This window comes from Myxine glutinosa, chromosome 11 (genome assembly GCF_964187855.1).
Source record: "Myxine glutinosa chromosome 11, kmMyxGlut1.1, whole genome shotgun sequence".
NCBI lineage: Eukaryota > Metazoa > Chordata > Myxini > Myxiniformes > Myxinidae > Myxine > Myxine glutinosa.
In genome coordinates, this window is record NC_136271.1 from 54,710,869 (window position 1) to 54,736,835 (window position 25,967).

Below are 25,967 nucleotides of genomic sequence, written 5' to 3' on the forward strand. Positions count from 1 at the left end.
TCTGCCACAGAATATTGGAGGTGGGATAGTACAGCGGTAGCACCGAGCTCTCTAGTCTGGATTTGATTAGGCTACCAACCCAATTTTCTGAACCTGGAGTCAATTGTCCAGCAATATTTGGGCCCAAAATAAATGGCCACCCCCACCGGAAGTAGAACTGAACCTGGGATACATGCCTTTTCTTACCTGTGTTTCTTCGACCAGTCCTCCTCTCAATGCCAGTCCAAGATAATTTACAAAAATTCTGCAGATTAGGATGCCATGGATCTCTTAAAATAAATCTGATTGGTTCTTTTTCCATTATATCCATCATCAAATGAGCCTACCTTAGCTCGCTGCAGGATGACAGCCTCCCCAACCCATGCTGAGGCATTTGTGGTTGACTTGACACGCTTGCCAAATGCTGTTTGGCGAGAGTCAGGGCAGGAATTCTGGAATTTAGCCACGATGCTGACGATAACACGAGCTCACTCTTCATCAAAAGACACCGTGGGATATATTTAACATCCACCATTGGCAATTGTTGTTGGCATATGAGTGGCCATGCAGTTCATCATCAATCCGAGGGATGGCACGCCCAATAATACAATTGCCTTGCCAACGCAACACCAATTTCACAGTTTTAAAGTCAAGTCAAGAATCAAGCAACTCGGAGGCAGATGCACTCACCATGTCCACCATCCCTGTTGAACATGGGAGCCTTAAAAACCATAGATTGCATTGAAAGTTGACCAAGAGATGCTGAGATAAAGCAACCCACTAGTTTTTCTGAGACAACACCAACTACTCACCTTTATATAATACTTTATCTCATATTCCAAGATAATGCCATTGGGATGGTCCGGATCCATCCACGAGAGAGATACGCTGTCCTTTGGCAAGATTTCCGTCGAAACGGCACCGATCTGCGATGGAGCTGAACAACAGGATAAAAACAATCATAAAATGGATTCATGAATAATACTAAGTGACAATCCTGAATTTGACATTGTACGGAATGATATTATACTTCCAAGGATCAAATAATGCTAGATTGTTCGACCTATATCCTGATATTCCCAAACATGGCTTTGTGGTGCAATATGCCATGCTTGATTCAATATATAAAAGGGCTTTTTTCATGTGTTAAATCTAAATAAATCTGCACAAACATTTAAAAACAAATAAATAAATCACATTTATTCATTAATTACAGCGGGTAGCTCCACAATGCAGGCCCTAAAGGTTCACTTTTTTCCTTTTTTTAACAGGATCCAGGGCTCGTAGTGGATCTTTTCTGGGACGTTGCAGGTAGTGAAGATTATGACATGATGCAGATTTCTGACAAGGCCCGTAGTGGATCTAAGGATCTTTTCTGACCAATAAAGGAGGTTCTACTTCAAAAAATATGTCTAAGAAGCAAGGTATGTGCACAAAGCACAGATGTAACTGACAACTTGACAATAAAACCGACATTTGGACAGGCCTGTTCATGTTTCCATCTGAAACAATGGCTCCATGAAGCAGGTAACCCAGGTTCAAACTAATGCCCTTGTAATTCAGGAAAGTACACCGAGGTCTCCTGTCTTTTCCCTGCGTAGGATTTTTATAAAACTCCTCGATGAACCAAACGTCATCATGTGCAGCTTTCTTCGTTGAAAAGGAGCAAATAATTATTATCACCCACAAGTGAATTTTGGGAGTAATAAAGCTACGGTGGGCCTAAAAATAACAGCCTTTGATGATGATGACTGCTCCTTTTTGCATCTTCAGATGCTTAGGGCTGCCGAAGCAGTTCATTGGCTATTGTAAGAGCCTTTAATTCATTGCAAATGCATAGGGTTCAGTTGAGATGTTGTGTATAAACAATTGCAGAGGCAGTTACAACGTCAAAGGCACAGCAGGATTGAGGCCAGGACCCAGAGCTCGGCTAAGCTGACCCTGCTGTTGAGATATACAGAGCAGATGGCTACTTCTGGGAGCGCCATAGTCGAACCTTGACAGTTCAATTGTCACACCTCAATCGTGCAGCGATGAAGATTGAATTCCATAAGCTTCCGGTGAATCAGGTTAATGGCTAAAGGTCGAGGCTCAAGGATTAAATATCGGATTCAAATAAAGTAGCCTTCAAATTGTGACAGTTATAAAATAAAAGACGCTGCTTTTGACTTCTTATCATTGAAGAAAACATTTGCTCACTCCAGTACATTTCTATTTCCCACTTCGCAATGAATCTACAACTTGCCCCTCGTCTCGTATTTTGATTTGGTTTATTCCCTTGTCTCCAGTCTGTCTTCTCATATTTTATTTAAATTTTCCCTTTTTGCAACAGTGTTGAGCATCCTCTTCTCTTTTCCTTCTCTCTTCCCTCCACCATTTGTTTTATGTTTCACAATCTCACTCTCTGTCTCTTCTTTTAATCTTCCCATACATCTCCTGTCTGTACCATCAGTTATCATCGCAATGAAAGAAGTGAAAGTGTTTGCATACACACAAACAATAAAAGTACACTTATCTGTGATGTCAAACAATATTCATCGAACACACTTTTCCTTTGTCTTCACAGTTAATTTTTTCTTACTCTTCACAACAAGTTTCCTTTACAAGGAACTTCAATGCAGGAGGCGGCCATTGGGCCCATCGAAGCCTGTTAAGTCGTCCCAACATGTGGTTGTTTGTCCTTGCTCTGTCCTTTTTAATGGTGGGCTTCAGGCAAAAAGCAGCAGGTATCATTTTTAGAGTCTTTGCTATGACCGGCCGGGTTTTGAACCTCCAACCGCCCAGATACAGAGAGCCGACACTCCAACCATAATGCCACCTAGTCCGGTTATTTATTTACCTTCACCTCTCTCCCAACCTGCTCCATCATTTTACACCTTTACCTTCTTATTGCATTTGCCTTCCTCTCTAGGCCTTTCAAAAACTCAGGCGAAGGCTACGTGGAAGTCAAAATGTGAGCTTATTTGCCCAGAATTGAAAGCACACTGTTGCACACAACTGTTGGCAGGCAAAAGTATCACAAGACACGAGACACAATTCAAGTGCGGTTTTTGGGAGGCAAAGCAGAAGAGTTAATGGCGATAAATAACAGAGCAGCAGATTAATGGAAGCAGACCTGCCTGGAGCTTTATGCAAGACAAGGCAAGCTGAGAATAATCCTGAAAGAGAATCAATGGGACTGACATGAACAGACAGCTTTTCAGAAAAGACTGGAAGCACGAGGAATGCAAAAAAACCCAAAAGCTGCTGAATAGGGTGGTAACAAACCTGGTTTACTTTGGCTCTGTAAGTGTATGGTGGTTTCTATTTGCACAAAAGAAATTCCACCCGACTGCAAGACTAGGTCACAGAGTTAAGCGACAGTTGATAGAATGAACAGCTGGGACTTCTATGACTGGTTGCTGTTGGATGGCACTTCACTCCTTCATTTGACATGCCAAGAAAAGCTAAAATCACAGAAGGCCTGCAAAAGGCAATCTCCTTAGGATGCAATGATTGCCAGGTAAACTAAGCTGTGTCATCAAGACAAAGCAGGGATTTATAGTTGACAGGCCTGGCAGAAGCATGAGGAGGTGAGGACAAAGTCTGTTGTAAATGGCATTTATATACAAGTTAACATTGTTGTATACAACTCAGACACACCAGTAGGGATTTATTGTAAAAGCTGAAATTAGTGACTTAAATCTGTTTGCAGACAGTAACAGAACCATGAAATAAAATACAAAACATTTTAAAATAGAACGGCATTCGGTAGAGCGCATACCTCCGCCAGGCTGAACAGTTTATGTTTGTATCCCACTGGTATGCCGGATCTGGATCCGGACCTGAACCAAAATCGAATCGCTTGTTCTTGTTGTCGAACCAACCCATCCACCTAGTTGTCATAATCCATCCACAACTTTTTGAAATATCATGCTATATATGGTTTTTGGCCCTATCACTCAATGATGAATAATTACTTAAATTTTTTTTTAAATTCCCGTATCCATATCCGTATTCGGTTATTCACCAACGTCAAATCAATTTGTCCTTTTCACACACCCAACCTGTCCAACAAGTTTCGTACAAATCCATTCATAACTTTTAAAGATGTCGTGCTATATATCAGTTTTAGCCCGATCACTCAATGATGAAAAATCACTTTAAAAATTTCTGATTTTCGAATCTTCACCAAAATGGAATCAACTCTTCCTTGTCACACACCCAACCAATCCACCAAGTTTCGGCCGAATCTGCCCACAACTTTTTGAGATGTCCTATTCACAAACAGACAGACAAACAGACAGAGGTGAAAACATAACCTCCGCACACCTTTGGTGGCAAAGGTAATAAAGATTTGTATGAAACCTTCCTTTAAATAACCCATTTTGAAATTGAAGCATCATCGGAGGAGAGAAAACAAAAATAAACAATGAAACACTCAAGCTATTATAAATTTCAGGCAATAAGTGAAGATTTGCAACTTGGAAAAGATTAGCACATTTGATGACCGGGAGTGATATTCGTTTTTTAGAGGTTACGGTGTTTCAAGGAGCAATCCTTGCCCTTGCATTACTTAACTAGCTATGCAGCCGACAATAAAAATGATCACTCGCAGACAAAAAGCCCAAGGTCGTGCGAATAAAACATTAACATCAAAGTTAAAAAGTTACAGCAGTCATAAAAGAAGGCCTACAAGTGGCAACAAAATGATAAAGATGTCAAGAATCCAAGCAAATAAAGTGTAATTGCTTCCACCAAATACAATAACTACTCTTAAAAATCGCAACTTTATTGCGTACTCCGTATCAGCTTCCTTTTTGCCAAGATGAACAAACAAACCAATTTGAAGAATTTTACTCACCACAACATTCTTATTGCAACTGAGGACAAATTCCACTGTGACAGTTGAAGAGAGAAAAAGTGCATTTGGTGAAGAAAATAAGCGAATCATGACTGTTCAAGTCTTCTACTAACACATAAACACACTGCTACACCGACACCTAATAGTGCCCGTGATCCCACTATGTACTTTTGAGTCCCCGAGAACAACGTCTTTTTCACTGTCATTCTCACCACTGCCATTTTCATCATTAAATCCGGAGACAGACATTTTTGAGGAAAGTCACTGCACAGAAATTTAATGACAATGTATTTGCGAACAGCATTACAAGCTTTGTGAAGGTGAATGCAATCTCTTGTCAATATCATCTGTTCCCATATGAACAGGAAAAGCCACTTTCTGTATCGTTTAAATTCTTTTTTTCCCTCATCAATCTACACTCAATACCCCATAATGACAAAGGGAAAACAGGATTTTAGAAAGTTTTGCAAATTTATTAAAAAGAAAAAACTGAAATATCACATTTACGTAAGTATTCAGACCCTTTGCTATGACACTTGAAATTTAGCTCAGGAGCCTCCCATTTCTCTTGATCATCTTTGAGATGTTTCTACACCTTGATGGGAGTCCACCTGTGGTAAAGTCAATTGATTTGACATGATTTGGAAAGGCACACACCTGTCTATATGAGGTCTCACAGCTGACAATGCATATCAGAGCAAAAACCAAGCCATGAGGTCGAAGGAACTGCCTGCAGAGCTCAGAGACAGGATTGTGTCGAGGCACAGATTTGGAGAAGCCCACAAAAATTGTTTTACTGCATTTAAGGTTCCCAAGTGCACAGTGGCCTCCATAATTCTTAAATGGAAGAAGTTTGGAACAACCAGGACTCTTCCTAGAGCTGGCCGCCAGGCCAAACTGAGCAATCGGGGGAGAAGGTCCTTGGTAATAGAGGTGACCAAGAACCCAATGGTCACTCTGAGCTCCAGAGATCCTGTGTGGAGATGGGAGAAACTTCCAGAAGGACAACAATCACTGCAACACTCCACCGATCTGGGCTTCATGGCAGAGTGGCAAGACGGAAACCTCTCCTCAGTGAAAGACACATGAAACAGACATGTCCAATCAATTGAATTTACCACAGGTGGACTCCAATCAAGGTGTAGAAACATCTCAAAGATGATCAAGAGAAATGGGAGGCACCTGAGCTAAATTTCAAGTCTCATAGCAAAGGGTCTGAATACTTATGTAAATGTGATATTTCAGTTTTTCTTTTTAATAAATTTGCAAAACTTTCTAAAATCCTGTTTTCTCTTTGTCATTTTGGGGTATTGAGTGTAGATTGATGAGGGAAAAAATGAATTTAAACGATTTCAGCATAAGGCTGCAACATAACAAAATGTGAAAAAAGGGGAAGGGGTCCGAATTCTTTCTGAATGCACTGTATGTATGTATGTATGTATGTATGTATGTATGTATGTATGTATATATATATATATATATATATATATATATATATATATATATATATATATATATATATATATATATATATATATATATATATATATATATATATAAAGGCTTGTATCCCAGGAACCATATTTGAGGGCAAAATAAAAACGATCACTGGGACGAAAGTTTTAAAAGTCTAACGTTTCGAGCTCTCATTCAAGCCCATCACTCGATATATATATTATATATATATGTATATATATATATATATATATATATATATATATATATATATATATATACACACCGTGCGTATCAAAAAAAGGTGATCCGAATTCAAGGGGTTAATATGCAAAGGTTATTTAGTTTGACAATTTACACGTGGTTTACCAATTATGAGGAGATCCTCAGCTTTCCATTGATGCCTTTCATGCATCATTGCTGTCACACATGACCGAGTACATGTTCATTGAAAATGACGAGTTCAAATCGCATTTTTACAAGTTTGGCTAATCGGTGCAAGACAGTTTGAAATGGACGCATTACTTGTCGACTGCCAAGTTGATTATGTAAAATTGTTAAGCTGGTCTGGTAATCGTCGGTTGCGTCATCCTTTGTTTAAGATGGGTATTTAAGATGGGCCTGCAGTGTATGGGTTTAGAGACAGTCTGAGTCATTGAAAAGATGGTTCAACTTACGACTGAACAGCGGACCTTCGTGGTTACAACCTTTCACCAAACTGGTAGTTTGCAGCGAACACGTGATGCGTTCACGGAACGTTTCCCAGAACGGGAGCCTCCGGCAGCCAAAACCATCTGGGCGAATGTTAGAAAACACCACGAGCATTGCACTAGCCTCAACCGCAACAAGGGGAATTCTGGTAGGAGGCGCACTGGGCGATCGGAAATGAACATTGCAGCAGTAAAGCAGCAAGTTTTGGAGCATCCTAGGGATACCAGCGCAAGACGAAATGGGACGGGATTGCCTCAGGCAACATTCAACCGAATCACAAGACTGGACCTCCACCAACATCCATATCGGATTCACATCCTGCATCAACTTACGCCAGGGGATTTTGCCAGGAGGCTGGTACTTGCCAGATGGTTGATAGCACGTTGCGAAGCAGATGTCAATTTCCTGCGGTATCTCGTTATCGGCGACGAAGCTGCTTCCACCATGGACGGCAAGGTCAATACCCATAATGTTCTTGAATATGCACCCACAGGACAACCCCCGGAATTTAATTTTGACACCAACATGAATCGACAAAAGTGGACTGTTTGTTTGGGACTTTGTGGAAGTGGTCAGGTGATCGGACCATTTTTCTTTCAAAGGAATGTTAATGGTAACAGGTGTCTGCAGATGATCAATGATGAAGTTTTACCACAGCTGGAGGAGAACTTTGAGCGACAGGTTCGTGGTGTCTTCAGATATCTCTGGTGTGCCTAAGACGGCGCCCCAGCACATCGTCTTATCGCTGTCCGAGATCGACTGAGGGAACTCTTTGGAGACTGAGTCATCGCCCTCAACCATGCAGTGGAATGGCCGCCAAGATCGCCTGACCTCACACCATGTGATTATTTCCTTTGGGGATATTTAAAGAACAAGGTGTTCGTAACTCCTCCCCGTGATCTTGTCGAATTGCAGGGCCGTATTCGACATGAAGTGGATGCTTTGCGCAATGACCCGGCTATGGTGAGACGAGTAGTTCAGGGCATGCTCCGCCGCTGTGAGCTTTGTGTTGAAAGGGAAGGTGGACATGTTGAAGGTGTGGGTGCATAAAGGCCAATCATTCCTGAGAAAAGTTCATATCTGACGTTCATTTTGCACCAATTATCCTGACTTGCATCGATTAGCCAAAATTGTAAAAATGCGATTTGAACTTGTCATTTTCAATGAACATGTACTCGGTCATGTGTTCAGCAATGATGCATGGAAGGTATCAATGGAAAGCCGAGGATCTCCTCTTAATTAGTAAACCACATGTAAATTGTCCAAATAAATAACCTTTGCATATTAACCCCTTGAATTCGGATTACCTTTTTTTTTGATACAATATACATGTATATATATATATATGTATATATATATATATATATATATATATATATATATGTGTGTCTTTGCAGCAGTGTGTATGTTTGTCCACACAGATCTGCTTTGCTAGACATAGTTCATTCTCAGATATGTAGGAATTGGTGTACCTGCAATGAGAGTCTCTGCATTGTTTTATGCTCTTCTTCATATTTAGAATGGAGAATGCTGCTGAAAAAAAAAGACATTTTATTTACCTTTGCAGCAAGTCTGTTCTCTTTGAAAAATATTCTGCCAAATTATCTTTTAAAATTGTCTTTTCAAAGTCGTTATATTGGATTACACTTTTGGATCAGATGGAAAATGTCAGATTTGTACACATAAATTATATTCTAAAACTCATGTGCACTTTGTGAAGCTTTTGCCGCTGATCTTCGATCTGCCCTGAAAGATATGCTTCAAGGGAACGAAGTCCAGTGATTGGAACAAAATGGATGTGATGTATCTGCAAGCTATTTTTATTCTAATACACACACATACTACAAATTTCGTTCAAAATGGTATGTCTTTATTTTTTACAATATACATTCATGCCCAGTTCAACCCGAGTGTACATGGTCATGGTACAAGCAAAATCTTTTCCCGACTGCCTGTAAATCGCGGAAACTTTCCAATCACACCGAAATGAAATGAAATATTAACTTTGAAACAAATAATGATTATAAAACAGCAAGAACAACTTCAAAAACGATGTCAAACATGCTTATATGACATGACAATGGCAGACGAGAGTAATACTGCCACTTTGAAGTCTTGCACAAGTTCTCATGTCAACTAAAAAAATGTGCTGGCAGGATGTCTTGAGGTATGCACACTCGACTCTGAGCTGTCTAGCCTGGGTTCACTTCTAGGCCCAGCTACAGACTACTATATATTCCCAGTGGGCAAAGCATCGATGTTTGTGCCATCCATTGGATGGATGTTAAACTGGGTATCCCGTATGTCAACATTAGATCATGGGCGTTAAAGATTCCAGGTGCCCTTCGTGAAAAGTATGCTCGAGTTATCACCGGCACACTGAACAAATTACAATTTTCTGCTCTAATCGACAGGGGATATTGTACCTGCAGCACAGCCGTGCCCCCACCAAATGATGATACTTGCAGCCTTGTGCTGCATATGAAAATAATAAGAAGTCACGAAAAATATTATGCTTAACGTCTTCAAGATATCCATGTGCACGATTCTTCAGCAATTGCTATTTTCAAAACTGTGCAAAGCTATTTTTAGTTATGCAAATAAACCTTAAGTGCAGTCTGGCTCAAAGACAGGTTCTACAACAGTAGTTCTGGAGAGCCAACTATGAAGACGAAGTCATGATTAATCAGTGAGAAGCATCACAAAACACTTTCATTGAAAAGAATAGCCCGTGAAATCGATTTCTAAAAAATAATAACAAAAACAAATCATAATTAAAAAATTTTTTTGCAATTATCATATCACACCTAAACTACTTGTAAATATCTGCGATCACAAAGCGATTGCCAAAGGTATGCCGATGACCCCCCCCCCCCCCCCAAACCCCACGATCCAATGATGGACACCCTCTTTTCGGACTGCCATAGAACTTTGACCTTCAACATTTATTAATAGAGTGTAATTAAGAAAATGTGTCCCCATCTACAATCTATCAATAAAACTCAACATCATGAAAATCGGAGGAAAAATCTTCAAGTAATGATCGAGAAGGTATTTTTTATTAATTAGATCACAATCCGCAAAAAGGAGGTTGAAGACTCTTTGTGCACAACTTCAGTGTAGGTACACTATTATGCTGCAAGAACATCTTGGAAGGCCAAGCGGTCTTTGAGATTCCGCATTGGCGAAATTGAGCGATGAAAAAAAAACGTGTTTCTTTTATCATCCCGCCATTTGGCCTTGACCTTTAACCCAGAAGGATATGATGTAAATGAAGCTTGAATGTGTCTTGCTCAAGGGTATCTACAGAGGAAAATTTTATTCTGATCGAACAAACCTGAGTCAAGGTATTGTGAAAATAGTAAAATGTCCATAATTAGGTCATGACCTTAAAAATTAGTTCAAGTTCAAAAAAATTAGGCCGACCTCGCATACTTTATATTCCCATTATTGATGCAAATTTCTCTTCCGAAAGTCCCATCTGGTCTGATTCCAAATTACAACTGGAATATTGAAAAATATTGAAAATTTTGAATATTGAAAAGAATATTGAATATTGAAAAAAGTGAGGAAAAAAGTCTAAATGGTGGTTTAGTTAGTATTCCTCGGGTTCTAAGAAACTTTGGGGTACCATTACCATTTGGGGGACACCAATTGTAGAAACAAACCTGACAACAGCTATAAGCGTCCCCCTATCTTCGAAGGCGACCTAAAGTCACAACGATCAATTTAAACTTGTAATATCAACTTATAATTTTTAACTTTAATTTTAACTCTGGAGCATCTTAAAATGCATTGCAAGGAATGGAAAAACATTAACAATAATTAATAACATTACAAGGAACATTGATAGAGGACGAAGCCATAAAGCACATCAAAGCCTGTACTATTATTACCAACATTTTTGGTTGTTTGTCCATACCCTATACTTTTTAAATGCTGAGCATCAAGCAAGGAAGCAGCATGTACATCCCAAAAGTCGTTGGAATGACTCATCCAGGTTTTTTTTTAATGAATCACATACCTCCCAGACTCAGAAAGGACGCTCTAACTATTATGCCACTGAGGCAGGTGGTGATTGTATTTTGTAATAATATTAGGCTCACGGTGGATCTTGAAAATTACATGTCGAAGGACACTAAGCGACGACCGTTTGCTTGATCACAAACTACAACAGTTGCAGACAATGCACAATTCAACAACTTATATGGGATTTTAATCTTATGAGGTCCAACAATCACCAGCTATTTGCTGAGATAGCAACATTAAATAGGACACTCGAGTTCTCGGAGGTAAATAAATGAAGGAAAAACAAAAAACTCAAAAAAAACAATTTTATTACTTGAGCATTTAAAAACCAATGAAATAAAAAAAATAGATGTTCAGCAATTATCTGAGATTAGTTTACAGAGTCCATTATCAATGTCATGAATGTTTGCAACGCTGCATGATGTGCCCAATGGTGCCATGCTGACGTCAAACAAGGGTGATGGGATGAGCCAAGCGAGCTCCCTGAAGCTAATCTTAAACCTCAGGGAAATGCACGCTTCCTTTGACGCATTTAGGCAACACAGAGCACCTTAGGTTTCATTTATATTTGCATGTATACAGTGAACTCTCATTGATTGTATAACCCACCAGTTTGCATCAAGTAATTCAAATAGGCTCCTTCCTCGACCCCCTCACCAATATTCTAATGGCATCGATTTGAATCGGTATGTATATATATATATACACATACATACATGAGTACGGGATCCCTGGTGTTTCCCAGTGCTGTTCTAATCCTGTTGAAATTTTGAAGAAATCTCTTCTTCTTTTTTTTGCCTCAAGCACTCCCTGGCATTCACTGATGAACATCAAAGTATATGGCGAACACCCGTTTGGCCATCTCTGAAATATGGTGACACGGACAGAGAGACAGAACAAACACCTCTCTTAGAGTGTATAGTACATACATACACTCACACATTATATATATATATATATATATATATATATATATATATATATATATATATATATATATATATATATATATATATATATATATATAGGTGTTTTTACATAGTTTCCCTTGACATCATTAACTGCATGATCAGGTGCTGGCGGTGGTAGTGCAGGTGGGGCAACAAGAGGTGCTGAGATTGAGAGAGAGAGAAGAGTGGAGAAGGAGACTGATGGAGGAGAGGTGTTATTTGTCAAAGAGGGCCAAGTGGTAAGAGGTGGAAAGAGGAGGAGGTGGAAAGCAAGAGGGCTGACAGATGCTTGTGATTGGCAGGTGGTGCCAGACCTAAAGCCACAATTTGTATTCCCGGAGGAGATCTGTGTGACAAGGTTGCAGCCTGACATTGTCATCTGGTCAGGTGCAACAAGACAGGTCATCTTAGGGGAATCATCTGTACCTTGGGAATCGAACATGGAGGAGGTGCACAAGAAGAAGAGAGGAAAGTACAGTGAGCTGGAGGCAGAGTGTCGGGAGAAGGGTTGGCGAGTTTCTTGTCAGCCATTTGAGGTGGGTTGTATAGGGTATATTGGCAATTCCTTTTCTGCATTTCTTGCTCGGCTTGGAGTGTGTGGGACAGAAAGAAGGAGGATGTGTGACAGAGTGGACCAGGTTGCCTTGAAAGGCTCACTTTGGATATGGAGGAGGTTTATGGAGGCTCCTCGAATGGTGTAGGTTGAGGTTGTGGGTGGTGGTTCATTTCAGCCTAAAGGGGTAGTGGCTGAGCACGGAAGAGAAATGGAGATGTGTGAATGGTGTGTGTGTGTATATATGCGTATATGTGTATATGTGTATATGTGTATATGTGTATATGTGTATATGTGTATATGTGTGCATGTGTGTGTGTGTGTGTGTGTGTGTGTGTGTGTGTGTGTGTGGTTTTAGTGCTTTCACGTTCAATAGAGTTTTGGAATTTAACTGTGGCCAGAATCGTTTGGAGGAATGTGTCTGCAAGCGGCATCCTAAAGATGCTCTCACTTTTCAACAGCAATTAACACCGGATTGTCATGCCTGGAGTGGTCATTCAGGTTGGGCAAGATGGTGAAATACCGTATTCAATATACATTTGCTCTTAAGCTCAATGGAATGAACCGTGCATTTGGTGAAGTCGCCTCCACCATTATACTCATCCTCAAACTCATCCTCAGCCTTCTCCTCATGTCTCCTTTACCGTAATCTGGTTCAGACTTGCAAGACACTGGACAGTGTAATCTGCCAGTACCATCAAATTATATTGAGGAATAGGGCACTTTAATTTGAAATTTTGATCCCTTCCAACCAATGACTCGTACACCTTAGTAATATTTTGTAACTTGCCATTCATTTTAAAGGGCAAAATATTTTCATGCAGAATGCAGTGTCAATCAAAGCATGAAGCAAGACAAAAATGAAGACCTACATTTGGTACACTGTGCACAGTAATGCACTGCAGTACACCTCCCATATTTATGCCTTATTTATCTTTCATTTCATTGAGAATTAATGATAGTGATTCACGAATGTGCTCACTAACATGGTGATTCAAACTGAATAAGGTACCGCTGGCCAGCGTGAGCTTGCAAGGGTTTACCTTGGGTTTAGCATTGCATGTGTGTTGTGTTTAGGGTGAGGGTTGTGGTAATGTGCAGGGTCAGGGTTATGAAAAGGGTTAGGGTAACTGCAGCCATTAGTGAAAGGTTAAGCCTTGGGGTTATGCAGCATTGGTGTCGAGGTTAGCCTCGCTACACAGCAGTGGATTTAACATTTTTTTATTATCCTAAGAGCAATTTAATTTCCATATTTTATTACATAATATTGGCTGGACTGCTCCTTAATATTATATACATATATATATATATATATACATATATATATATATATATGTGTGTGTGTGTGTGTGTGTGTGTGTGTGTGTGTGTGTGTGTGTGTGTGTGTGTGTGTGTGTGTGTGTGTGTGCATGTTTGTTTTCTGATTATTATTCATTATGACTGAGTATTGTCTTCGAATGTATTGGAAATTTCCTGACAATACTTTATGTATTTCCATTTCTCATAGATACATACAATGTGCTACGTAACTTGTCTGCCTTTGTCTGGGTACAGTGCACTCTTTCTATGCCACATGGATATGTTGCTGGATGTTGGACCCATAACCTTTTTGCTTTGAACCTTAATTTTTCTTTGTTAGCAATTTTAGCTTAAATAGTGAACGTGGGTCCTGAACCTGTAGGCCTGTTCCTCATTCACTCTAGATTAGAAGATTTGTTGAATTTTTTTATTGCTGGGACTTGTCAATATAGACCGTAAGTTTTGTGCACCGTTTGGTGTTCTTTCTTTCATCACTTCCTCATGCTCTCCGATCTACATCACAGACGAGTCCCATTTTGCTGCATTCAATTCTGATTTTAACCCACAAATTCTAGCTTTGCCTGTCCGATGTCATCAGCACCATGTATCATTTTGTCCTTAAGGGGCCGAGTGGGGTAAAATTTGAGTAAATTTTTTAAATATAATTTTTCATGTCAAAATACTCTATGATGTATGTTCTTTCAGAAACATCTGTGCTCTCATGAATATTCATAAACTTGTTATAACTCAAAAACTAATCATCAGAATTTCTTCAAATTTGGTCAGAATGTCAGGTTTGAGGTGTTGAGTGAATTAGTGATGGCTTTTAGAGATACCCCTACTTAAAAAAATTTATGAAGTAAAAAGTCACCTTTTTCTGTTTCTACAAAAAATAATCAGTGTGCAGCTGAAATAAACTGATTTGAAGAAAAGCCATCATTGGAATATTAGGACATCCCTATAATATGTAAAACTGAGGGAAAAAAGTAGATTGCCGGAGTTAGTTGTATTATATGGGGTTACAATTTTGCTGACAAAATGCAAAAATGTAAATTTTCAATTGTGTTGAGGAAAATAAATGTAATTTCCTTATTTGAAGGTGTATTGTTTCAATTCTTCAATTTTTGTATTCTCCAGATTGTCAGCTTTCCAGTGATATATGGTTTGTAGGGGGTAGCTTGTCTGTGAGTGTAGATATGTGCATTTGTTTGATGGCGTGTAAAACCCTGCATTTTATCCCACTTGGCCCCTTAATCACCAACTGCTTGCATGCAGAACTGGGTTCAACATTGAGATATCACTGACTGCCAATTCATAAATTTCATGTTTGAATCCTAAAAGTAACTCCAAAGTTACTTTTCGCAAACTGACAGCCAGTGTATTTTTACATTGGGAGGAATTCTGTCAGATACTTCAACCTCATTTTTTTCGAACCTATTTTCACTCAATCATTTCGTAATTGCGCTACTTTTCTTTTTTGTTTTTTGAGAAAACCAAGGTCAAAATCTCTGGTAAAAGGGGATATTTTCCGATACCTTGTTAAATTTGCATTTGCTCTCAGTGAATCAGAGTTATTCACTGTGAAAGATAATTTAATTTATGATGACATTATCTAATCAAAGAGTGATTTTACCTGGCCAAACGTTTCAGAATCAAACAAAAAAAAGGTCATGGGAAAAGTGTGCGAAGCAATCTGTCCCACTGGCCTAATAAGAGTGACATTAACTTTTCGACTAAAGAAACAATCACATATATTACAAACCTCCATGGCTTTGCGGATTATGCCCATGACCTAAAAGCAACATCACGACAGTTGTTACATTTTAACAGCTGAACAGCTGCCTGAGGCCTGCTTATTTTTGAACAGCCTGTAGTCTAGGATTGCTGCCCATAATATAAGTTAGTGTCTGTGGCCTGACAGCCTCTCGACTGTATCATGCTGCTGAAAACATGAGAACTTTGGTCGTCATGCTTTAAGATCTGTTGCTAGCATATTTTGTATATATTCCTTTCTGATCATCAGTGGTGATAAGAGGTCCCTGCATGCTCAACTATTAATCTCACAACTCCTGATGTCAGAGGTAAAAATCACCAGCATCGTCATCAGGCCTCGCAAGATATAATAGCCAAAGCATCGTTTCCTCGATTCTAATGAAAGCCGGAATAAGCAAAATCAATGTCCTCTTTATTGTCATGGTTTCCACATACCAACCGGAGTCAAGCTACAATATTATATATATGTATAGTTACGTTTATGGGGGTAGATGAAGGAATCCCATAGTAAAGGTAGGACTGTATAATTATAGCATGGACCGTGGACGCGTAGGAGAAATCTTGAAGTACTTAAGTAGGGAGACTGTAGCTTAAGATTGTCTATGTGTCTTCACATGAGGGGTGAAGCAGTTGGCCAGCCTTGGAAATGTAAAACGTAAAGGGAAAAATCAGAGGGAATATCACATACTGGGGAAAACTAACCTTAATCGCTAATTAAAAACCACGACAACCATCCACTGCAAGCCAGGCAGGGCCGTCCGGCAAGTAAGCCCTGCCCATTGGACCTAATAAGGAAAAAGACCACGCCCCAGAGTGGTACGAAGGGCATGGAAGAGAAGGCCGTGAGGCCACGCCCCAAAGTTCATGATTGACCGAGAGGGCAATGGAGTGATTTGGAAAGAACTTTGGCATTGGTCGATGTGATGTCATGGAGAAGCTTCCAGAGAGAAGAAGAAGGGCACGTCTTCTTCTTCAAACACTTCAGCTTCACCTACCTGGCTCCTTCGTTTCCTCGGGCCCGCTCCCGTGGGTTGGGACCATTGTTTCACCTCCTCAACCTTAGCCTTGTCTCGTCTCTCCGCTCCTGCCTGGCATGGCTCTGCGGTACTCCGCCGCAAGGCTCCTTCTGCTCAATACCCGCTCCACCCCATCATGCATCTCTGCCATCAAATCAAATGGACTCCTCCGACGACCCAGGTACATTCACCGTGGCTCCGGTCGTAAGTTTGTATATTTGCAATCAGGTCACTCCATCCCCGTCCTCTGGTCGGCTCAGCGCACTCCCACTCTTCGTCCCAGCGCACCTGGTCACAGCAACGCACACAATCGCACCTCCTGCCTACGAACCCTGGCTAAATCACCTGAATTCATCCCTGCTGTTCAAAACAACATCAAGCTCACCCTGTTCATCACCCGGTCCCTCAACAACAAATGCCTCATCCTGAACGAATACATCCTGGATAACAAACTGGACTTTCTCCGTCTCACCGAAACCTGGCAACAACCTCTGGACTACTACACACTCAACCTCACCACACACAATGGATATTCCAATGTCAATAAACCACGCTCGGGGGGCCGAGGTGGTGGAATTGCCGTTATCCACCGTCAAGACATCAGGACCAGCCTCATCCCCATCGCCTCATCCTCATCCTCATCATTTGAACACCAGGCTTTTAAACTCTGGTCGCACGCAGTCAGTCATGGCTGTCGTCTACAGCCCTCCCAAGCCACACCCATCATTCCTGTCTGACTTCTCCTACTTTCTGACCCAGCTATGTTCCCTCTCCCCCTCAATCCTCCTCCTTGGGGATTTCAATATCCACATGGACTCCACTGACTCCACAATAACCACTAACTTCACTGATTTACTCACCTGCTTTAACCTCACTCAACATGTCGACTTTCCTACCCATATCCGTGGTCACATTTTGGACCTTGTCTGCTCCACTGGATTAAATTTGCACCATCTCTCTGGCTCCGACCTCACTGACTACTACAACCACACTCTCTCCTCCTGCCTTGACCAGCTTGCGCCTGTAAAAACCAAAACAGTTTCTTTCACCCATTCTGCTCCCTGGTTTACCCCTGAACTCCGCCTGATGAAAACTCGTGTCGCCAACTTGAAAGACTCCGCAATAAAACAGGTCTCACAGTTCACTCCCAAGCCTACAAGGACCACCTACAACACTACAAAGATGCCCTCTCCCGCGCCCGCTCCGCCTACTACTCTCAAATTATCCACTCTGGCTCCGGAAACCCAAAAGCACTCTTCTCGACAATAAACAAACTCCTCCGCCCCCTGAACACCACCACCCAGTCATTCACAGTAGACAACTGCATCTCCTTCCTCTCTTTCTTCCAATGCAAAATTGACAACATCTACAACAGCTTGACCACCGCCGCACCCGCTCCCCCTCCAACCACCTGCCCCGCCTTGTCCTGCCATCCCCTGTCTCGGTTCTCCCCAATCTCCCCTACTGACCTCTCTGAACTCCTCATAGGAATGAAAACTGCCACCTGCACTCTTGACCCCATCCCCTCCAGCTTTGTCAAGGCCTCCCTCCCTGCCCTCTCTCCACTTATCATTGCAACAATAAACTCCTCCCTGTCTACAGGCATCGTCCCACCTTCCCTCAAAATTGCTGCTGTTACCCCCATTCTAAAAAAACCTGGTCTAAACCCTGACACCCTAAACAACTTCAGACCCATCTCCAACCTACCCTTTCTGTCAAAAGTTTTGGAACGCGCTGTAGCCACTCAACTCAAACATCACCTCTCTGCCAATAACCTGTATGAAACATTCCAATCCGGATTCCGCTCCAACCACAGTACTGAAACTGCTCTCCTCAAAATCACCAACGACCTTCTCCTCTCCTCTCCTCTGACGCTGGCAACCTCAACATTCTCGTCCTCCTCGACCTCAGCGCTGCCTTTGACACCATCGATCACACCAGCCTCCTCACCCGACTTGAATCCACCTTTAACGTTACTGCCCCCTCTTGGATTAAATCATACCTCTCTGACAGACGCCAGTTCATCTCCATCAATAACTGCAAATCCCCCACTGCTCCCCTCCCCCAAGGTGTCCCCCAAGGTTCAGTTCTTGGCCCCCTTCTCTTCATCCTTTACCTGTCCCCCCCTCGGTCACTTAATCCGCCGTCATGGTCTCCAATTCCACTGCTTCGCCGATGACATCCAGCTTTTCATCTCCACCAAGTCCGTCTCCACCGACACCCACTCTATCCTGACAAACTGCATCACTGAAATAAAATCCTGGCTTCAAATCAACTTCTTCAAGCTTAACTGTGATAAATCTGAAATAATCATCATTGGCCCAAAAATGCTCACAAAATATTGTGAGTTACAAAATATGTAATTATATTATAATATCAAATATCATAATATTATAATATCCTCACAAAATATCACAAAATCAACACACCTGTCAATTGCCTCCTCATCCACGCCTTCATCGCCTCCCGTCTGGACTACTGCAATAGCCTCCTCTATGGTTCACCCTCAAAAATCACCAATAAACTCCAATACATTCAGAACTCCGCTGCCCGTCTACTCACCCATTCCCGGACCCGTGACCACATCACCCCCGTCCTTTACAAGCTTCACTGGCTCCCCATCCCCCAGAGAATCCAGTACAAAATCCTCCTCTTGACATACAAAGCCCTCCATAACCTGGCCCCATCCTACCTGGCTGACCTCCTCTCCAGACACACTCCCACCCGCAACCTCTGCTCTGCTGGTACCAACCTCCTGACCCCCTCCATCCGGACCAAATTCAGATCCTGGGGGGACAGGGCCTTCTCCATCGCTGCTCCCACCCTCTGGAACTCACTACCTCACACCATCAGAGACTCCTCCTCACTCACCACATTCAAAACATCACTAAAGACCCACCTGTTCAACACTGCATTCAACATTCAACCCACAGCATTTAACCCCTGACTATCTCTTCTCCTTCTCCCTCCTTTTGCTTTAAATATTTCCCTATTGATTCTTGTCTTTTTGCAATTGTTGTTTTCATGTATTGTTATGCATTATGTTTTCCACTCTGTCAAAGCGCCTTTGGGCTTCTTGAAAAGCGCTATACAAAATAAATGAATTATTATTATTATTATTACGTCTCTTGGGGCTGAAGAAGGAGCTTGGCCTTTATGTGCGCTTGTGAGGAGAGCTCTTGGGAGCTTTACCAATATCGGAGTGAGGAGGTTTTGGGGCGGCTAAGGTGCTCTTCGGGGAATCTGGGGGCCGCGTTGTGCTTGCTGGCCATGAATTGAGAGGAGGATGTCTTGGCTGCCCGCTTCATGGATCGGTGCACTCGCGGCGTGGGCCGGCAGCATATTGGGCACTCAAGCGCGGGAAGCATTGGACTTGGCAACCACTGCCGACCTCACCAAAGTACTCGTTGTAATGACTAGCTAAGTGCACTATAAAAAGGAACATTTTATTTTATCTTTCCCCTTGTTCGTATTTGAGACTGTTGGGAGGGTCCATCAAAGTCTAATTTAATTTCCTCAACATTTATTTTAACATTTTTGTCTTGCATTTATTTTTCGTTAAACTATTTGTTGAATTTACTGTTGTGTTTATTCGTTGTGGTTTCGGATTAAAGCCGCGTGTCTTGTCAGGTAAACGCTTCGCCTTCCTTCATTCCGTGCGCACAAAATAATCGCCATTTTCGACTGCTCGCCTCGGGAGTAAAAGCTGTCTCGGCTATTCGTCCAAGGCTTGTCTTAACTAGCTACGGACAGGACAATATATATACATACATATATATATATATATATATATATATATATATATATATATATATATATATATATATATATATATATAACTAAGGAAGTACACTAACCCTATGACATGACACTGACGTCATGTACATAAATTATACCAACACATCACCTCCAAACTAGAAGACTGAGATGTCAATCTGTGCCTTGCTTCCTAGTCAAGTTAGGGGGTTCAACCTGTGTATATTAATGGCTTAGATTGGTCACAAATAAAGAATTTACAGTATTGTTGCAGTTTTAGAACCCACACTTTCTTGTAAACATCCCATCATTAAAAGGTTAAAGGTTGCACCCCATAGTTAGGCCACAAGCAACACGTAGGTCACCATAGGACTTCAGTTATTTCATTAGTATGTGTATTAGATAAGGCCGTGTTCCCAATAGTTGAATCTGCGTTGTGTCAATCAAATAAGAAGTAGGCCCATTCCATTCATTTTGGCAGCCTCCCTCTCCACGCAACGCCATTATGCGCCCTCCAGTCTGCCCATGGCCCCTCCCAATTTGTTACGCGCCTTTGTTAGCAGTGTTCACTGCCTTGAGCTGGAGCTCGCTCAAACGCCGCCATAAGCCATGAGTTTAGGCCCGAGAAAGGGGGCGGAGTGCCAGGAAGAAGGTGTGGCCACGTCAACTCACCATCAGGGCGTGGCCGGTAAGCGATGCCCAGCCAACCAGGGCTGAGGTAGGATCGCCGACAGGCGTGGCTTTGGGGCCCGCGGAGTGATCGCTTGGTCGAGTTATATAAGCGCGAACGCAAAGCCCTTTTACAGGACTGCGCATAGGACTGTCGTGATTGCAAGGACCGACTTATGAGATATACGGCGCGCTTGATGAGAACTTACTTACTGATGGGAGAGAGCACATTTGACTTACTGGGAGAACGCGCGTTGCATTGAAAGGACTCGTGCAGTGGCGCTGATGAAAGGAGGACCTTATCAAAGGAGAACATTGGAGAGGGGGCGTTTGGCGCCTTTGTATAGTGCACATATTACGTACGCAGCGTACCAGCTTCCCCCCGTTATATAAACTGTCCGGTCACATTCCATTACACGTGGAGCTGCCTGCCGGGTTTCGCCCGCTGGACCGGAGCCGACCGGAGCCTGGACCGCATCGCCGGACCTTCCATCCACCATCTAAATCCCCGTGTGAGTGTGTATGTTTGTCCTGGGTATTAAGAATAAGACTGTTTTAAGGCTGCCCTGTGTTCTTCTTCTTCCCCTTCCTATCCTGTACATTCTTTCGTTTCCTCTTCTCCTTCTTGTACATTTGTAATAAACCAATCTTTGTTCTTCCTATTTTCTGGTTTCCTCTTGTCCGATCGCATCCGTCTTTTCTCTCAATGGGTAAACGTGGCACGATCAGGAACCGCTCAGAATCGGGTTTAGTCCCTGTTAACAGCTCGGATCGCGGATTGCTATCCGCTCGGCATTTTCCATCATATCCGTGGTTCGAGCGGGAGTTATTTCCCTGCTTCACGGTCGGGGTTAGTAATTAGGTATTCGGACCAAATTGACCAATAACCCTACCTAATACCGACCGGAAGGAGCGTATAACTTCCAGGACTCAGGTCGGCCAGATAAAAAGACAAGGGGATTAACCCCCTCTTGATAAGGGGAGAGCCGACGTCCGAGATCCGTAACAGTATGTTGTCCTGAGGGAAAAATAAGCCCTCGTCTTGGGGACTCACTCCTATGGAGGAGGGGTCCAATTGTATGACCATGCATTCTGGCCCTTCGGGGTCAGGATGCATGTGTTTTGATTGACCATGTGCTTCAGCCTTTGGGTTGAGGTGCATGTGTATGCTAATGGGTCAGTCTTGATAGACGGTGCGCTTTGGCCGTGGGGTCAAGGTGCACGTCCAAGGCTGTTTAAATGTTTGATTTTTTTTTAAACCTTTTTTATTATAAAAAAGGCAGGCCTCATAAGTCCCATGAGGGCGAAATCTAGATCGACATCTCTGCCTTTGTCTATTTGTGACCATAGAGCTTTAATCTCAGTCTGCAAAGACTTGAGTACCACGCGGATGCCTCCGAGTGCAAAGCGCTTTCTAACCATTGACTGATATTAATGTTCGGTACCTTCCGGGTGTCGTGTAAAGTTGAAATTTGGCGTGTACACTGGGAATAATAACAGTTTTTTTGGAAAATATCCCCAACATGAAAATATATGTTTAAAAAATCCGTAAACATGTCCAAAAAATAGATAAATAAAAAACCTGAATCAATATCTTGCATTTGAAAATTGTAATTTATTTAACTGTAAACTGTGAAATAAACATTACAATAATGTCTGTAAATGAAAAAAAGAAAAAGCGTTCGTAAATGAAAATTTACGGAAAAAAACATACACACACTCGCCTCGAAGCTGTCCGGCCGAGGTTTAAATCTCAAACCAGCTACAAGCTGTCTTCCTGGTGTTTCATAGACAGGGTGATTCATGAATGGGTGTGCCTTCCCTTGGATGCTTGTTAGTCCCCTACCGGTGTACACCGGAGGGGACTATAGGTTTGCACTCCGTCCCTCCATCTGTCAGTCTGTCCGTCTGTTGTCACGCAAAGAACAGTTTTCCGGACTTTTTTTCTAAACTCTTAATGCTAATGATTACAAACTTGGTAACTGGTTTCCTCATGATAAGTTACAGATCAAGTTCGAACTTCACGACGTTTCGATCATTTTTGACAAAGTTATGGCACTTTGAACTTTGGGAATTCTGATAATTCTGATGATCCTTAACTCAGTGCCATTTTAAGTTTTAATTTCCTTTAAAAAAGATTTTCTCTGCAATAATATGACCGATTGAGATCAAATTTTCACCGTAGGGGGGACTCGGTCTGTAGAATATTTTCATGGTAATTATGACGTCAAGGGTCACATGGTTCGGCCGCCATATTGTTTTTCGTGAAAACACGAAAACCCCTTTTTCTTTGCAACGGCTGAACAGATCAAGGCCAAACTTTGCAGGCAGAATCGCATACCCATGACGAACAAAAAAGTCACCGAGCATGACGTCATGCGTCACATGGCTTCAGAGTTATGACGTTTTTAAGCATGAACCTTTAAAACAGAGCTCCTCCCTCATTTTTGATCCAATCGAGGGGAAACTTCACAGATGTGTTCGGCATGTCAATCTAATAAAATGTCTTTTTGGAATATGCGATAGGTCACGTGGTTTGGCAGATATCGTTAATTAAACAAAAAACTTTTTTTTTAATGGATATCTCTTCAATCGCTAGTACCTCAGACCGTGAGTTGGTAATTATATAATTCACACAGTGCAATATGTGCAGGCCACTCCGGAATATGCGATATGTCACGTGGTTTGGCAGATATCGTTAATTAAACAAAAATATTTTTTTTTAATGGAAATCTCTTCAATCGCTAGTACCTCAGACCGTGAGTTGGTAATTATATAATTCACACAGTGCAATATGTGCAAGCCACTCCACGGAGCAACCTTGCGGGCTTATCAACGAGGCGAGGCGTGACACACGTGTCTCAGCATACCTCAGATCAAGTTTGAAAACCAGCATCAACCGTGCATAAATTTGCATATTCGATCATTTTTGACAAAGTTATGGCACTTTGAACTTTGGTAGGGGACATGTATTGCAGCACAACACTCAGAATGCTTGTTAAAATGGTGTCCTATCTGCCGACATTAGGTGGTGGACACAAAATATCCCACAGTGTCCTTTGCGAAAAATTAGCAACCTATCGCCGGCACCAGGCAAATTTCAAATTCCTGCCCAAACTACTGCTGGGAGAGGGATGGCAAACCGCCCAGTTTAACTCTGGCATATGAACTACTTTGGCAGAACTAACGCTCCATAACATCTGCAACACGTAGTATGATACATCGGACCGGATATGTGTGTGTATGTATATTTATGCTCATGTATATGTATATATATGTAGATATATATATATATATATATATTAAACAGGAAGTAAATTATTGCGTGGGGCTAGTGTGAAAAAATTCTGACAACCCCGGACTCAAACCCAGGAACCTCATCACTTACACGGTGACAGCCCACTGAGCTATTGAGTCTCCGGGATATCCTCAGAGATTTCTCACACTAACACTGCGAGCTTTATAATGGCCGATGTCTTACGTGCCTGCTCGGCAGACCCCGAATGTGAGTGTATATATGTGTCTGTAAGTGTGTGAAAGTGCACTGAAGATGAACTCATCTAACAATTTAAGAAACGGGAAGTAATATATATATATATATATATATATATATATATATATTCAACAGCATCTCATAAATAGAATGGTGAACATGAACCTAAGCGCCACATCAGCACATGCTCGAAGGGTCCTGACCAATAGGGGGCACCAACTACATATCCTCCCTGCTTAGGCATCCACATCCTTTGCAGTTTGCATCATTAGCAAGGATTTATAAAGCCTCTATATGCTGACTGATGCCATGGGTAGTGGTGTAGCAGCTACAACTTATTTTAGCAGTAAGTGGTTGGTCTTTGACAGACTGCAACTAAGTAAGAAGTTGCATTTTAGCTTCAACATCTCCATTCCTGGCTACAAATAAAAAAACCTCATTAACTGTGTAATGGATGCCGAAACAGGGAGGATGTTGGAGAAGGCATCCTCTGGTGATCAGGAGCCTTGCAACAAAGTGTTGGTGTGGCACATGTGTTCATTGTCACCATTCCAATTAAGAGATGATATTGGATATAATCTCTCACAGAAGGCTCGTCAGAACAACTTTTTGGGGAAACTCACTCTGTGCTGAATATGGTCAGTGAGTCATAAGCTCATCCATGGCCCGTTTTCCTTCCCAAGTTGGGCTGCATTGCTAAACTAAGGCTTTTAAAGCCATGTATGCTGGCTGATACTGTAGACACTTGATACCGAGTTGACAAAGTGGAAGACGCAGAAAACATGCTATGATATGATATTTCACTCACAAGGTTCAGACATACATGGCGGCGGCCATCTTGGATTTTGACGTGTCGACGCAATTTTCAATAGCGTTCTTCCTTATGCATAGATACACCCACACACCAGATTAGAAGTTGGTATTTCGTTTATTTTTCAAGATATTTCGCTCACAAGGTTCAGACATATATATGGTGGCGGCCATCTTGGATTTTGACGTGGCGACCCACTTTTCAATAGCCTTCTTCCTTATGCCTAGATACACCACACACCAGAATAGAAGTTAGTACTTCGTTTATTTTTCCAAGATATTTCGCTCACAAGGTTCAGACATATATATGGTGGCGGCCATCTTGGATTTTGACGTGGCGACCCACTTTTCGATAGCGTTCTTCCTTATGTCTAGATACACCCACACTCCAAATTAGAAGTTGGTACTTCGCTTATGTTTCAAGATATTCCGCTCACAATTTTCAGACATACATGGCATCAGACATACATGGCGGCGGCCATCTTGGATTTTGACGTGGGTGCAACACACCAAATTCGAATGCGGTCCTTCGCTTACGCACGCACGTACACACACAAGCATGCCCACACGCACACACGGACGGAGGGGAAAAGCATAGTCCACCTTTCGCTCCGCAGTGCGACAGGGGACA

The 25,967-nt window shown here is 41.8% G+C and overlaps 1 protein-coding gene across 1 annotated transcript in view; it reads right to left on the minus strand.

Moving 5' to 3' along the window:
• LOC137414779 (ephrin type-A receptor 4) overlaps positions 1-25,967 on the minus strand; it is a 104,473-nt gene that overhangs the window by 45,742 nt on the left and 32,764 nt on the right. Inside the window, exon 6 of the mRNA XM_078786681.1 lies at positions 792-916. Coding sequence (XP_078642807.1) covers positions 792-916 — 125 coding nt within the window. The remainder of the gene's footprint in view (positions 1-791; positions 917-25,967) is intronic.